Source organism: Zootermopsis nevadensis, unplaced genomic scaffold (assembly GCF_977971745.1).
Source record: "Zootermopsis nevadensis isolate Lab colony 2312 unplaced genomic scaffold, Znev_1.0 Znev_ptg000004l, whole genome shotgun sequence".
NCBI lineage: Eukaryota > Metazoa > Arthropoda > Insecta > Blattodea > Termopsidae > Zootermopsis > Zootermopsis nevadensis.
In genome coordinates this window covers 8,804,902-8,821,108 of record NW_028259136.1, presented here as the reverse complement: position 1 = coordinate 8,821,108, position 16,207 = coordinate 8,804,902, and the positions used below count along the sequence as shown (strand labels likewise).

Sequence of the window (16,207 nt, the reverse complement as noted above, 5' to 3'; positions counted from 1 at the left end):
ACCAGGTATTGGTTTAGAAACCTGAAGGGAAGAGACCGATGGGGAGACCTAGACGTAGATGTGAGGATAATGTCAGGCGGGATCTATGGGAGATAGGAGTTGAAGGAGACTGGATTTTGTTTTATATTTTGAGCAAAATTAGCATCTAATTATTATTAAATAATTGTACGCCGACTTCAGCTCGATCTTTATCAGGTTCAGCATTTATTTTGGTTGAACTGAATATCACAAGGTGCATAATCTTGGGTGCTTAAGTAGAAATATTTAAATTCACAACTAGACCCAGAGCGTTACTGGCACTTGCATCATATACAGTTCAGTCTGTGCTTTATGACGTTTAAAACTACTCATCTGAAAAGTGTTTGTCTGCTCCCTTCCAGGGGGCTACCTTATACCAGCTGGCTGCATGATAAATCTTCAGATCTTCCATGTGCACCGAAATCCTGATGAGTACCCCAACCCTGAAGACTTTGACCCCGACAACTTCCTGCCGGAGAGGGTAGCAAAGAGACACCCCTACGCCTACACCCCCTTCAGTCCCGGTCCCAGGAACTGCATAGGGCAGAAGTTCGCCCTGCTGGAGGAGAAGACGGTGCTGTCAAGTATCCTGCGACATTTCAAGGTCCATGCAGTGGAGAAACTTCACGCTGATGAATGAACTTAAACTGAGACCAGAAAGCGGAATCAGAGTGCAACTGTCACCACGGATTATTCCCACTTGTTAAAGTAACTACCACTTACTTCGGGCAGAGAAAAAAGTACACTTCTTCTTATGCAAGCCTTACCCATTATACTACGTGCCAGAACAGAGAGATTATATGAATTCCTTCATATTTTTACAATTCTGATGAACATAACCAACATCATGTCTGATAACACATTGCAGTCACTAACTTCATGAAATGAATGGTAAGAATTTCACAAACTTTTCAGTACTAAGATTCTCCTGTTTGATCCACATATTTATCTGCTGGTTTCATAGAGTACAGAAACACTAACATCTGCTTACACAACAATTCTTGGCAAATGGATTTCTTGTAGGAGGTATTTTGGCCTCCTTCTATAATAAAGTTTTAATTCTTATAAATGTAAATAGTATTATTACATAGAGTGCAAATAAAGCACTTTATTTGTCTAATGAATAAATATGTAGTCAAAGAAACTGTATGTAATATAAGTAATTTTAAAATATATTTCTATATTTTTACATTTAACATATCATGTCAATTAAAGTAAATATTATGCATATTAATGATTATTCTAACCAGTACCCTTGTCGTCCTCGCTGGACTAGTGGTTAGCGCGCTCAACACTGGACCCAAGGTTTGCAGGTTCAAACCTGGCTGAAGTCGACGGATTTTTTAAGGGTGATAAAAATCAGTAACACAACTTCCTTCGGGGCGGAAGTGAAGCCGGCGGTCCCAGGTTGTAGATTTACGGCATGTAAAAGAACCTTGCGATCATGAATGAGATGAAAGTTGGACTTAACTGGCTCATGAAAGACTTTTGTTAGCAAAGATAAACATTCACATTTATATCACAAGATGAATTTCCATATTGTCTTTGATTTCTGTATCAATCTGATTGTTATTTCTACCTCAGAATTAAAGAATTAACACAAACCAGTTTGTCGTTTCCTCTTCGGGATACATCTCGATGCTGTCGCCAGTTGAAAAAAAGGTCACTGACCAGTTCGCATTCCCCGTCTTTCTCGCGTGAACCGTGGCTGGTATTTTTCACAAGTGGACACCCACTGCTCTTCACACCTTATGCAACTGTCAAAACATCGAGGAAATCAAATTCTGAAATTGAAAACTATACTTTAATGTAACTTAACTGATGGTAGCAACATTGTATTTTTTTAAAAAATTATGTAACACCTTCAGTTCAACATGGCTGTCATTTGACTTGTTGCACCACGTAGTCCGGTAGTTTACGGACAATTCAGAAGTGCTTGCTGCCTCCATAATCAGGGTGATGACCCACCACTCACTGGAGAAGGAAGTAAGCACCCGTGAAATGTCAGGGATTGCACCCTGGTCATCTAGCCCATTGGCCAACAATACACTACTCTTCATAAGCAATGGCCACGTCTACCATAATTGGAATATTTAACATGTCAACTACCGTCAGTAACCTTCATATAATCCTCTCCAGAGAAACACCAATGAATAAAACACATGGATCAACTGTTTTACCTTTCACTCTACCCGTGTGTGAAGCACGGAATTAGAAGACACATGGTTGCACCTGGTGACTCATCAGGGAATCAAATTAATATAAAACTTAACCCTGTATGGTAGATAAGCAAAATAAAATAGTAAAACAGAATGTTCCATGCTGTTAAACTGCACACTGCAGTGGTCACTTACACAAATTGGGCTGATTGTGGGTTAAACTACAACTTACATTTCTTCGACAGTGGATGAGCCATCGTTGGATGATACAAGACGCGTTTCGCCACGTTTACCAGATCCTCCCCTTTTAGTTGATTGCATCAGGATATGACTAGGTGAGTGAGAAACTGTATTTTGACTTATACTTTTAAAAATTTATCTTCAACACTTAAAATAAATATACAGAAATATACACCATGTTTTTTTCTTCACGTTACAAAAAGTACCACAATAAAAAATATAACTCTGATAACAGTCATCTTAATAAAACACTGAAATGCAATTAGCAGAGGGTTTTGTTACGTAATAATCTTTCAAGGCACAATATTGGCAGGCTGTATCACAATTCACTGTTTATTCATATGTATGACAGCTCCTAAACACAAAGCTTAGCACGAGACAAATTATGAAACGTGTCCCAGGGATCTACTGTCCGCGTAAACACCTGATATATCTCTCCTGCTACTATCCTGGCATCAAGATGAATCCAGTCCACACCCTCACATACTATTCCTTTGAGATCAATCTTAATGTTATCCTTCCATCTATATCTATAAATGTCTCCCAAGCTCTTCCCTTCAGGTTTTCCAATAACCCTTTGCATTTCTCAACTATTTCATGCATAATAAATGCCCTGACAACTTAATCTACCTTTACTTGGACACCCTAAGAATATGTTTGGCATTCAATTTAAACATATTAATCATCACGTACCCTGAAAGAGTGACAAAAGCCACAGGAAACCTCTATTACAGTGGCAAAGACTTTAACTTGGTGAATACACGTGCTAACTTGTTCAGCCTGCATCAGTTGAGTTACGAAATGAATGAAGTCACAAGTCATCTCATTTATGAACCCACACAGTCATGCTGATGGTCACCAATGACATCTCAGAGGAAAGTATCACCTTCATACTTTACTCTGAACATGAAGGCAATAGATTCTTATAACTTGGTAACCATCTTCAGGACTACATGGCACTAGAATCCTCAACTTATTCTTGTTGATGCCAAACTGTGGTGAGCTGGTTTGTCAATATTTTGTAGAAATTGCTGAATCCATCTTCAAGGCAAAATTACCAAGAAGCACCTGGCGCCAATGAGTAGTTTCAGGACAAGAGGCTGTGAGAAATTTCACATTCTGATTGGTGCATGCGTCTCTAAGAGAAAATCAGATCATAAGTTTCTTCGTAAGGTGAATATTTGCAACATATTCTTATGAAGAAATTTAAGATGGACAACATAGTGAAAAGCACTTTATTAATGTCATCTTACAGACAAAAATTCGCCAGAGTGTGGAATTCCCTGTTGCCTCAAAGACTTGAATAATAATTATCAATAAAACCACCTCAGAAAAATGCATCATTCCCACCCAAGAATTCAAATCAGGCCAGTTTCAAGCCTCTGTACAAAGCCTGAAGACTGCTAACACAGACAGAGCTTTTAGGTACACAAACATCGTCTTCCTTGTAAGACATTCCCAATTTATGTGGAAAAATTACAGTAATATCGATTTTTAGAAAAAATATGAAAATGTGCATTACTTTATACAGACACTATAACACATTTCCTGGTCAATTAATGAAATATCTACAAATAAATGTTTCCTTTTGAGAAAATATCAGATGGAATAAAGAATAACTGTAATGGCACTTGAAGAAACTTACCACATCCCACAGAATAAAAAGACATTTCAACGTACTCATCTATTTTTGTCACATTCTTCCTTGATGGAATCACTTCTGCATCACAGTTTTTGAAGTGGAATGAAAATTTCACAAATAACACGTATTATTTGTACAATATCAGATCACTGTCACGTTACAATCCAAAAATATATGACGGATGTTTCTGCAAAACTACATTTGCATTGTATTTGTTCATTATAGAACTGTACCTACGAGAAACAACAGTTATCATTAAACCAATGTTTCAGAAACAAACGTATTCATTACCAACGAAAACTGTTTCTGCTCACAAGTGAGAGCACTCTCTGAACACCAAATTTCTGAATTTCTGGCTCGCTAAACAACCCTTCTTTCCCTCCAACCAGTACAGAAATAAGTTGGAATGATACATGATGAAGTTGACCAACTGGCAAAAACTTTCCTGTTGTACTTCTGCAGCGGAATAGCAATTTATTTTGAAAAATATTTAAATAATTTATGTATTTTCTCGAAGGAAATGCAAATAAACTCATGATCCACTTCACTTCATTCAAGTTATTTTCTTTATGAAGCAACTTGCTTCAAAAATTAAGAAATGTTTAGATTATGTGATATCAAATGGGGCAATATTTGGCGGATCATGAACTGAGTACAACGTGGAAGGAAATGGTGACAGGACAATTTATTTTGAATTCCCGAAAATACCTGAAACGACTAAGAAAAACCACAAAAACTTTAATGAAAACAGTCAGTGGTATCCTCCAAATATAAAGTAATGCCATTTGGTGGTATCACTAAATATGGATGTTAAGCATAATTCAAAATTGCATAATTAGGCACAGAGGATACATGCACAATGAACAGTATACCATAACCCGTGGGACTGAAGAAAACTATAAAAATACGTCAGGATACCCAGTCTCTGGGATACGATTTGTACCCAAGATCTCCGAAATATGAAGAACTACAATGTTTGTTACACGACAAATATCATTCACATCTGCCTTAAAAAATGTATGGGCAACTGAATGTGACGATCACATACTTTCTAAATGAAATGGGTAAACATGGGTCAGGACGACACGTGAGAAGTCTTTTTGTCACAAAGTACAGGAACAATCATGTTATTTGAATCAGACAGTATGGAAAATCAGTGATTCTGCTAGTATAACCAACATTAGGAACATATAAACTTTGAACTTGCAAATATGGAACATACACTGGCCTATTACAACTAACATTTTCCAAATGTATCTATATCCTCCAGGAATAAGCTGAACTACATTCCTACATAATTCACAAGACAAGAATGTGTGCCTACACATAACAATATACTACCATAATTTTTTTTCCCAAAAAATAGTGCATAGTTCTTTCCTGTTAATAACCCCTGAGAAATTTCTTGTGCATTGCACCTGCACACGTTCAATGATGTTAGGTATTCCCTATCAGCTACGAATAAAATGTTTTTTACTAAACTAGTCTGTTTTATATAAGACTTGAGGTTCTCACAGCGGTGAATATGAAGAATTCTGTCTTCTGGGTTATTGCGCTGTGTAGTCTGGTCGATGTTAACCAACGTTTCAGAGGTCATACTGCCTCCGTCATCGCCCTGATGACGGAGGCAGTATGACCTCTGAAACGTTGGTTAACATCGACCAGACTACACAGCGCAATAACCCAGAAGACAGAATTCTTCTAGTCTGTTTTATTCAATGATACGTATAACCACGTAAGATTTCTGAAAAGATATCAAAACGTTTACTATATTCAGAAAATATTCAATAAAATGTGTATAACCGAAGTGTAACACATTTTTTTGTTTTGTTTCTAAACTTAACTTTTCAAATTGGGGATGCACATTATTATATTTGGAGAAATAAGTGCGCTCTAAGATAATCAATACCGCAAGCTGAACGACAAGGCAACTGGAAAAGTAAATAACAAAATACAAATAAGAAAACATCATAACAAATACTAAGATTTGAAAAGTCCTGAATATTATTATTACAAATTCATTCTACGTTCAGAAATGGCAGGTTCTGAGATAAGAAATCTGGCATCATGTTTGGATTCTTATCTATATGTAAGGGATGAATAGCACTGGTGAGTGATGAACTAGGATGGATGTCTTTGAGTGGATACAGGCAAGGGTGCCAACGTCAAATCTGCGGGAGTTCCTTCAACAGCCACGCTAGCATCTTGGGGCTGTAATGAAATGGTGCAACTGGGATGGATACCTGTTTCAGAAATACTTACGTCCACAGCACCGACAGACGGTGCTGAAACTGAAGTGCCCGTGGGGATGCTGTCAATGTCAGAACGTGAAGACTGAACTGAACTTGGAATAGTAAGAGTAGAAATAGTTTCAGAATCATTTGTGATGCCAGATATATTTTGGCACAGGGGATGAATAAGATCAACAGTGTCATAAGAAATGCCAGATCCCACAGATGCACTTGAATTTGGAACGATATAAGCAGAAATGGACGAATCATGGTTTGCGCCTGCAGAAGATATGGCAGCACGTACATTGCGCACGGAAGCTGTAACAGAGACGGACGTGACGTGACTGCTGGCACAGGTATCTCTGAGACGGATGTCGGTGTGAGATTGCAGAACAGAATCTGGAACCGACAGCTGAGAAATCGAAGAATCTGTTTTTGTTCCGTCAGTGGAAATGTCAGTGCATGATGAATGAATGGAATTTGGAACACAAAAAGAAGTTATTACAGAATTACGGTTGGCACTTTCAACATTTATACTTGCATACGAGGGTGTCGTAGAATTTGATATCGATAACATAGAGTCCAGATGGGAACCATCAGTAGATGCACTGGGAAATGGAAATGAGACAGTGGGTGTTGAGACAGCATGATGAGGTTGTGTACTACTGTCAGTTACATTTGCTGGAAAAGGAATTGAGGTCACAGTTATGGCATCCAAATCGTCATTGCATTGTGATGGGACATGGTGTAGAGATTGTAAAGCTGAGGACCTCAACTTTGGTCCACACATAAGACGTTCTCTTAGCAGAGAACTGGAGGTAAGAAGACCGTCAGACAAGACTGTGCAGTCTTTTGACACTGGCAGCCGTTCAGGACATAACTGCAATACTGACTCAACTGAATTTGGCAAGTTTGGCAAAGTGACAGCTGAGCTAGCAGTCATCCCGACCTGCGTCTGCAACGCCCCATCATCGAGTGCAGAGAAGTTTTCTAAGGTAATGTGCCGTGCTGGCTCTATGCTGTCTAATAACATCGCCTCCTCAAGACCTTCGAGTTTTCCTTCTTCAATGAAGATGGTGTCAGGGAGTTTTGAAGCATCATGTGGATCCAGCAACTGCACTTTTCCATTCAAATTACCAGTAGGATGTACTTCTGACACCGTTAGCACTGTCGAGTGCTCATCAAGAGACATAGTGATCGGTGTTGCAAAGACTAATTGAGGTTCAGAACTAGACAACACAGTTGTTAAGGTCTGTGAAGTTGGGAAGGTTAAGTCATAGGTCACTTCAATTGTTTGCAACACTTCTCCAGACTGAAATGAATCTAACGTGGTGCCATCTGTACATGTAACAATAGTAGCCAGTGTGTCATCAGGCGGTAAGGTCAGCACTTCGGCCGTCGATAAGTTACCGGTCGTAGTCAGAATCTGGGCTTCTGACACAGTACACAGCTCCTGCAGTGTTATTACTTTGCCTGAATCTGCATCAACCAAAGACAAAACTGGATTTGTAAAAACAGATGCTTTAGAAGTAGTAGCAGATTGAGATGTAGCAGCAGAGGTCCAGAGATGATCTTGGGGCACTACAGAGGTTTCTTCCTTCATTCCGCCACTTGACGATTTAGACTCATCGACAACACGAACTAACGCACATGTTTCGTCACGCCCGAGTCTCTGTAATCTCCTGGGTTTGAAGATGGCCCCATGTATAGATTCCTCATGCCTTCTGAGGTGCGACGCACGTTTGTATGCCTGGGTACAATATTGACACTTGAATGGTCGCATATCAGAGTGACTACGAATGTGCCTTCTCAGGTCATTCTGTAATTTGAATGTCTTCTTGCATGTGGTGCAACAGAAGTTTCGGTACTCTGAGTGGACAGAATTACAGTGGTCTTTGAGAGTTGTTAATGCATGAAATGCTGCCCCACATTGGTCACAGACAAAGCGACACCTCTCAGTGTGCAAGGCGAGATGTCGTGTCATGTTGGCCCTACTATTAGAGGAGTGCTCACAGTAATTGCACTTGTAGGAGCGTGTAGCACCATGCAGTTGATTCATGTGCTCCACCAGATGGTTTGCCTGTGAGAAGGATCTGTCGCACTGCTCACACTTGTGCGTTTTATTCGGGTCATCCTCGGCCACCTCATGGCAAGTCGACCGGATATGCTGATTATAATCTTCAGCAGTCTGGAAGCCACTTTTACACACTAGGCAGGTATAAGCTTCTTCACCTGAGAACAAAACATTACAGATTTGATATTTATATTTTGCAACAACTGTTCTGATATTTCAGACATATTTTAGCACTGTGACCAAAGTGAAAATGAATTAAATTCACTGTTAAAGTTCCAATCTAAGAATGATAAAACACAGCCGGGATGTAACAGCGAACTACAGCGAATATAAAAATTAATGAAAGATTATGTAATTTAGTAACTTGCAATGTTTCCAACATTGCAAATAACTTAACTTGAGACAAAGCACCCTAAAGCAGTGTTTCTTAACGTGCACCACGTGGCAGCACAATATAATATGCACTGTAATTCAATATCCCATGGCAAATTAAGCCATGTACTACTGTAAACTCTGCGTATTGCATTAAATATGTTAATATTATTCTCCATTCTTCATCACATTTTTTAAAATAACATACCAGTAATGCTTTTCATAATCCTATTGTGTACAATACCAATAATGAGTGCATTTGCACTTACTGTTTAAAAATATATGATGAGACATTACATAATACAATGTTATTTATGTTTATCTGGAAGTGCGACCATTACCACAGTTGCAAGACTTGAGGTTCTCACAGCGGTGAGTATGAAGATATCCGTCTTCTGGGTTATTGCGCTGTGTAGTCTGGTCGATGTTAACCAACGTTTCAGAGGTCATACTGCCTCCGTCATCAGGGCGATTCACCTCTGAAACGTTGGTTAACATCGACCAGACTACACAGCGCAATAACCCAGAAGACGGATATCTTCATTACCACAGTTCATGATTTCTTTGAGATGTACACAAAATCTGAGTCAGGAAACCTGAACGAAAGGGACAAGACTAGAGACCAAGACATGGGTGGGAGAATAATATTAAAATGGGTCTTACTGGATTCATCTAGTTCAGGACAGGGTTCCTCTGGGGGATTATCTGAGCAGTTAGACTGTGTAGGTGGTTTCTTGCCTGTGTGGGCCTTCAGATGCAGCGTAAGCTGCCCCTGACGAGAGAAAACCTTGCCACACTCAGGACACTCATATTGACTCTCTTTACCAGACTGATTCTGACACACTCTTGAGTGTTCCTGGAGTGTAGCCTTGGCAGCAAACCCCACATTGCACGTTTTACACTGGTACTTCTCATGACTCTGAAACCAGAGATTAACAATATCGCTATGACATTCCCAGAACAATGACACTCAGTACACATACAAGGTGACAAAGGAAGACACCGGTATACAGCACATGTGAGTTTAACTTAAGATTAGGTACTGCTATGCTCCTATATAATGGGTACCGTGGGTTTGCTCTCCAGGGTTAAAGTGGCCAGGGCATGAAGCCGATCACTCACATCTAGGTTAAGTATGCATCAAGCCATATCTCCTCTTGCTCATATGTCTATATAGCATGGAGCTTAGACTAGAGATTCCATTACAGCTAATACGGAGGGATGCGAGCTATGGTCTTCTCCACTCGAGCGAGTGCCGTGCAACTAAAGGCTACGGCTCACATACAACAAAACTACTGTACCCTAGTTCCAGGCATGGTAATCTCTCTATTCTGCTGGTTACGTAGTTCTGCCAACAACACTGTTTGCAGAGAAGTTCGTAACTAACTGCAACTGCTCTTTGATATTATTTTCTACGTACTGGAGGAGAGAAAAGGAAACAGGGAAGGGCTGGAGCAGGAGACCACAGGAGGGGGAAGGGGGGTATGGAATGGATTCATCTGGCTCAAGACAGGGTTCTGTTACAGGGTCTTGTAAACATGGTAATGAACCTGATCAAGTGTAATCTTTTCTTGAATGATTCTTCTCCATGGAATTAGTCAGAGGAGTGAGGCGTGGAATAAATATGGGGGTAATCGTGCTGATACAGTTTTCCCAACATACCTCCATGTGTACCACATACTGCTGTCGACGTGAGAAGGTTGTCCCACATCTTGTACATTTCCACGGCCTTTCTAGCTCATGCCTCTCCTTATGAGTCTCAAACTCCGCCTTACTGTCCAGAAATAATCCGCAGCTCTGACATACAAACTTCCCATTTGCATGCTGATTGTAGTGATTAAACAAGGTCACCTGCTTCACAAAACACCTTTCACAAAATTGACACTGATACTTTGACTTCTGCAGCTTCATTTTGTGTTCTTGTGCCATGTGAAGTGTTACTTCCTTTCGCGTTGTGAACCGAGCATCACAGTACTGACAATTATTCCGTCTGTGACCATCAACATGTTTGTTGAGGTGTCTGCGATTGGGAAAAGTCTGTGGGCATTGTGGGCACTGTCGCAATTGTCCTACACACTTGTTACTCTTCTTACATAATTCAGAAACTAAATGACAATCATATGAACATTTATTCTTGAAACTTGAATGACATGTTATGCAAGAAAGTGGAAATCCTTTATGTTTGTCAACATGAGACAAAAGGCTACTCTTATTACCAGAAACCACTTCACACACAGGACATTTAAACAAATCTTCCATGTTGGACATTAAATGTCTGCAAGTTTTATCCTAGTGACAAGTTTCTTTCTATTGTTATCGTTAAACGTCATTCTTGTATCACAAATTGTAAATATAACCAAATGAACAACACTGTGACAGGCTACCGGTTGTATCCAATATATAAGAAATGCATCAACCTTTAAACAAGGATTTCTAGAAACTATCCGGTTCAGAACACGACATCCATATGAAAACGGTAATCCTGATGAAGATAAGACTATAATGTTTAAAAACGACACAACGAATCTTCGGCATAATAGTCACTCTAACCTTCAAGTCAAACCAAGTGAAATTTCAGAGATTCGATAGAATTTTCTACACATATATATATTTAACACGAAACACTATAAATTATACTCATAGTCAGTTCAATCTGTTATATAAAATACATTATTTTGAATGAATTATTAAACCAATAACAAAATACTATAACGTACAGCGTTACAGGTGAACTCCACTATGTTGGCAACCATGACGCATTGGGCTATTTATAATAATATATGGGTGGTCATAGCTAATGCGATCTATAGTCGTAGCCATCATGATATTCTTTAATCCCTTGTTCTGTACATGTACATTTTCCGTAATTGCCTGAATTTCTTCATCCAACATTTTAAATAATTCCAGTCTCGCCAGACGCTCTATGTGCAAGTGAGGTGGGGCAATCTCCCATCTTCAAGAAAGGCGCTTGTTTATATGACGGTTTAATCTGTGGCACAGAAAGCCAGCCACCGACCGCTCCATATCCACGAAATCTTATAGAGCGGCTGTGGAGCCATTAAAATGGGTATAACTGTGTATTGCCCCTTCAGCATGTTTGACAGGATCAGCCAACTGGCAATTTTTGCCAAGTCAATTGGATGATAATGTCAGCAAAGTGGCTGTTTTAACCATGTAAAAATGGCCAACAGGGATGGCCAAATCAAAATGGCTAACAGTGTAATTCAAGTTAAAGTGGCTAAAAGTATTACTCAAGAGAATATGAATAACATTGGTCACCAGTTCAAAACGACTGACAGTCTAAGCCGACTCGAAATGCCACGTTAAAATGGCTAACATATAGCAAACAAACACTTTTTGCCATTTTGAATTTGCCAACACTGTTAGCCCTGTTAATCTGGCTGACACCTAGCATCATTTACCTGGCCAAACCTTTCATTTATTTTATCTTGTCTAACACTCTTAGCCAATCCAGAGTGGTAAACACTATTAATGTGGTGATATGGCTGACGCTGTTCTGACATGACTACTTCCATTATCGGTCTCTGGTTCTAGTCTGTTAAGTGATGGTAAAATAATGAATAGAGGCCTATAATTTATTTTGCTCAAACATTCTGAGCTGTTCATTAATTGAACATCTTTTTGTGACCACACCCTGAGCTCTGTTTCCATGGCAACTCTTTGGGTGGGGTTCAATCTAGAACATGCCATATCAATAGGATTCTAATTCTTGATACTTATGTTACAATATAGCAGGTACTGAATGTCTAAGCAGTATGACATGAGGACATTTATGGAATGTAGAATTAAAAATCCACACATTCTTAATTTAAACTTCATATAAATGTAACTTCATATTCTGGCCACTCTGACCCAGTTAAAACACAAATGAAAAGTCAAAAACATGTCAGACAGACAAACAGGCATGGGTGGCATTCCTGCAAGACAATCTTCATTTTACACATAAGCAGTCTTTTAAGTAATGAATGATTATAGAGATGTATCTGATGAGTGTAATTAATTTATTGATCTCCCTGTAGACCTTTCATAACAGAAGCCCTGTAATGTGGGGTTCTATTACTTGGACTATTGCATATCAGAGTGCCCAGGGATGGGAAACAAGGTGGTCACGTTCACTGAGGAACAGTTTGAAGACTATCAGGTCGGTGGCACACACACAAATACACACAGAATCCAAGTGGCAAACCTTTTCCGACTTTAATTAATAAGTTTTAAATTAGGACTCTGATGGAAGAGGAACTCTGGTGATAGGAATGGGAAATTACAAAATATAAGATCACAACTGTCTTATGGGTTGTTGCGCCGTGTAGTCTGGTGGAAGTGGATTGATGTTCCAAAGGTGCTTACTGCCTCCACCATCAGGGTGATGAGTAAGACACAAGATACTGAATCTTTGCAATAGCATGTATTTTTACAGAATGTTTTGTTATGATGTGAGCGTGTGGATTGATGTGGTTCAGGATATGCTTTTGCCGCGTTGGTGATGGGCACCTGGGTTTCCTTAAAAACATGGAATTAAGTGGGTTCCAGAAGTGGTATTGATCTGGCTCTGTATTCTGGCGTCACATGGCTACTGGCAATCTTGACTGAGTTCTTTGTTGTTTCTTCAGTGTCTTGAAGCAAATTCAGCCATACTTAACACTTTCTGAGAGGCTAAGACCTTGACTACTCACAATTCATGATGTGTTCAATACATTCAATATTTTATAAGCTGTGAAATTAAGAGAGTGTCATTAAATAATTTAAGGATAAACAACAAAGAATTACTTTGAATGTGTATCAAGTGCTCAGGTAATAATGTGTACCGGGAAGATTACTTTTGGGTTTAGGCCCATTAATATTCCAGTTTCACCTGCTCTGTTTGTTATTTTAAAGATATTCTCTGCAAATTACAGCTGTTTTTTTTTTATTTCTGCACAATAACTTAACATTTGATATGTTAACCTGAACATCGTTTGTTCCAGGACTGCACTTTCTTCACAAGGAAGGAAATTCTCAGGTAAAATAATGACTCAAGAAATGGTTCTATTCTTTCCTTACTTTTCTTCTTAGTGTTTTCATAGGTTAGGCAATTCAATGCCTGTTCCATGAACTCGTGCGAAGGAAAGATTTGATCTCTCACTCTAAGAGAATTATAAAAGTTAAAGGTATTTGAATACAAAGCTGAGGTGAATACATGGAGGATTATACTCCAGATTAAGTATGTGGTAACGGAATATAATTACATAATAGTAAAAACACATAACTTACGATTTTTCTAGTATTGTCAAGGGATTAATATCAACTGGTCATGCTAGTGTAAACATGTAGTTTGAATCAGGAATACATTACAAGAAATAATGAATATTTGATCTGACACGGTGTTCTGGAACAAAATTTGTACTTCATGTAGGATTTGAGGTTTTCACGGGGGTGAGTCTGAAGATGGCAAAAACCCAGAAGACAGCCACCCTCTTTGTACTTCATATTGTTGCCTCTTCAGAAGGATATATTGGCTCGTTGCATGCGTAGGGTACACAAGAGGTTCCGAGAAGTGAGTCCTGACCTTGTTCCAAAGAGTATGACAGGAAACGAACCAGTGACTGTCAGGGTGCCACTGGAGAAAATGGAGAAGCTCCCAGAGCTGCGGGTAAGGAATTCTCACCTTCTTCTGGCAGAAATTTATATCTCTTTGACATTTAGATAAGTAAAGATTCTGAAACGACTGTCTGTGTACAGGAGAATCCATTCAGGCAGAGGATTTGTCAGGTCTTCTCACGAGATGGAAAAGGCAACCTTACATTCGAGGACTTCTTGGACTTGTTGTCAGTGTTCAGTGAGCAAGCCCCAAGGGACATCAAAGTCTTCTATGCCTTTAAGATATATGGTGAGAAAACTGTTCTCTTGTCGCCATCATCTGCTGTTGGACTCAGAATGTCCGACTGGTTTAATGATCGCACGAATCACTTGAATGTCTTGATAATTAACTGACTAATTTACCATCTAACTAAATGACTGCTGTATTCTGGATTGTAGCTCCATCCTGATGATGGAGGCAGCAAGGACCTCTGAAACGTTGCTAAACTTCTACCACAACACATGGCGCTACAATCCAGAAGACAGCCATCTTTGTAGAACCTCAAACCCTACTAACTGAATAATTCCATGTATTCCTAGGTCTTCATACTGGTGTCTTCCCAAGAGGTTCTCAACCAAAAATCCTTGTTTCCTCTATTCCCGCTACATTTCCAGTCTATCTCATCCGCTTTAAATTGATCATACTAACAATATGAAGTGAGTCCACATGAGTTATGAAGTTCTTCAATTAATAATATGGTCCATTAAGCTGATAATTTGTAGTTGGTATAGAACTGTTATCTATTTCTATGCTAAATATGATATTAAAAGGATTTATTTAGCTGAAAACATGCAATTTTAATTTTTTGAAAGATGGAAGCTGATGGTTTGATTTGTTGCGAGAAGACAGCAGAGGTTACTTCTGGTTTGCAGTGACACATGATGGGACGAAAAGAGTCCAATTTATGGAATGGAAAGGATTAAATATGGCATTAGTCAACTTTTGATTTAGACTTTGATGGGGATCATCACATTGGAGCACAGGACCTGGAGCAGAGCGTACGTCTACTCACCCGTAATGAGCTGACTCCTGAGGAGGTGGCTCAGGTCTGCGAGAAAGTCATAGAGGAATCGGATGTGGACGGAGATGGCAAGCTGTCCTTCATGGAGTTTGAACATGTCATCACACGAGCACCAGACTTCCTGTCAACCTTCCACATTCGCATCTAAGCTGAAATGCAACGCAGAAATCACAGAGTTACTCATTACAGGCTGTCTTGCCAGATGTTTGATCATGTACACCACTAAAATTAAATCGTTCTGTAAAACTCATATGGTGTTGTTAATCTCAAAAAATATGTCTGTTCATTAAATCACTTTTGAAAAAAACATCGCTTACAAACTTGTTTATGTACGTACATTTTTCTTTTCATGTTTACGACTGCAGCAGTTGGTAGTGTATTCTTGTAGCTGGTTTGTGGTGACAAAGTAACACACAAGTTGAAGTTACTGTGTATATAAACAATACAAGTTATAAAACACAGTGACATAATAGCATGCATGGAAGAGATGAGAAAAGAATATGCAAAATATTTGACTATCAGAAAAAACAGACAGATTCCAGGAACTAAAACTGGAAGATGAAGATTTTACTGAATCATACATGGAATATATGAAGTGATGAGGTGAATGAATTTAATTTAAGAAAAAGATGCCTTCCTTTGTTTATTTAACTCTGTAATACTTCATAATTTTCACTGGTAAAAAATCCACTAATTGTTATTAGCTCTGACTATCAACAAATGACTGATGAATTCTTTTTAGTTATATTATCAAGCAGGAGTCTTTTGTAGTTGAAGTTTACAGCATAAATTTTGCTTTTGCTGGCTTTCAC

The 16,207-nt window shown here is 39.0% G+C and overlaps 2 protein-coding genes and 1 long non-coding RNA gene across 4 annotated transcripts; 1 reads left to right on the top strand and 2 right to left on the bottom strand.

Moving 5' to 3' along the window:
• Window positions 1-175: 175 nt before the first annotated feature.
• On the bottom strand, window positions 176-5,665 carry LOC147874841 (uncharacterized). Its single transcript, XR_015533694.1, has 2 exons — window positions 2,410-5,665; window positions 176-1,775 (listed from the first exon to the last, which is right to left on the bottom strand). It is a non-coding gene; the product is annotated as an uncharacterized LOC147874841 (long non-coding RNA).
• Window positions 5,666-5,714: 49 nt separating this feature from the next.
• LOC110835081 (uncharacterized) lies at window positions 5,715-11,796 on the bottom strand. Of its 2 annotated transcripts, none has more exons than XM_022074959.2 (3): window positions 10,399-11,796; window positions 9,400-9,655; window positions 5,715-8,522 (listed from the first exon to the last, which is right to left on the bottom strand). In XM_022074959.2, exons 1-3 carry the CDS (start codon window positions 11,002-11,004, stop codon window positions 6,181-6,183), a joined length of 3,204 nt encoding a protein of 1,067 aa, XP_021930651.2. In that variant the 5' UTR covers window positions 11,005-11,796; the 3' UTR covers window positions 5,715-6,180. The 2 variants fall into 2 exon arrangements, with proteins under 2 accessions (XP_021930651.2, XP_021930652.2); XM_022074960.2 differs by having other exon boundaries at window positions 5,716-8,522; window positions 9,475-9,655; window positions 10,399-11,795.
• Window positions 11,797-11,830: 34 nt separating this feature from the next.
• Window positions 11,831-15,645, top strand: Cib2 (Calcium and integrin binding family member 2). Its single transcript, XM_022074961.2, has 5 exons — window positions 11,831-12,898; window positions 13,722-13,756; window positions 14,269-14,386; window positions 14,476-14,623; window positions 15,326-15,645. Exons 1-5 carry the CDS (start codon window positions 12,848-12,850, stop codon window positions 15,541-15,543), a joined length of 570 nt encoding a protein of 189 aa, XP_021930653.1. The 5' UTR covers window positions 11,831-12,847; the 3' UTR covers window positions 15,544-15,645.
• The last annotated feature ends 562 nt before the right edge of the window (window positions 15,646-16,207 follow it).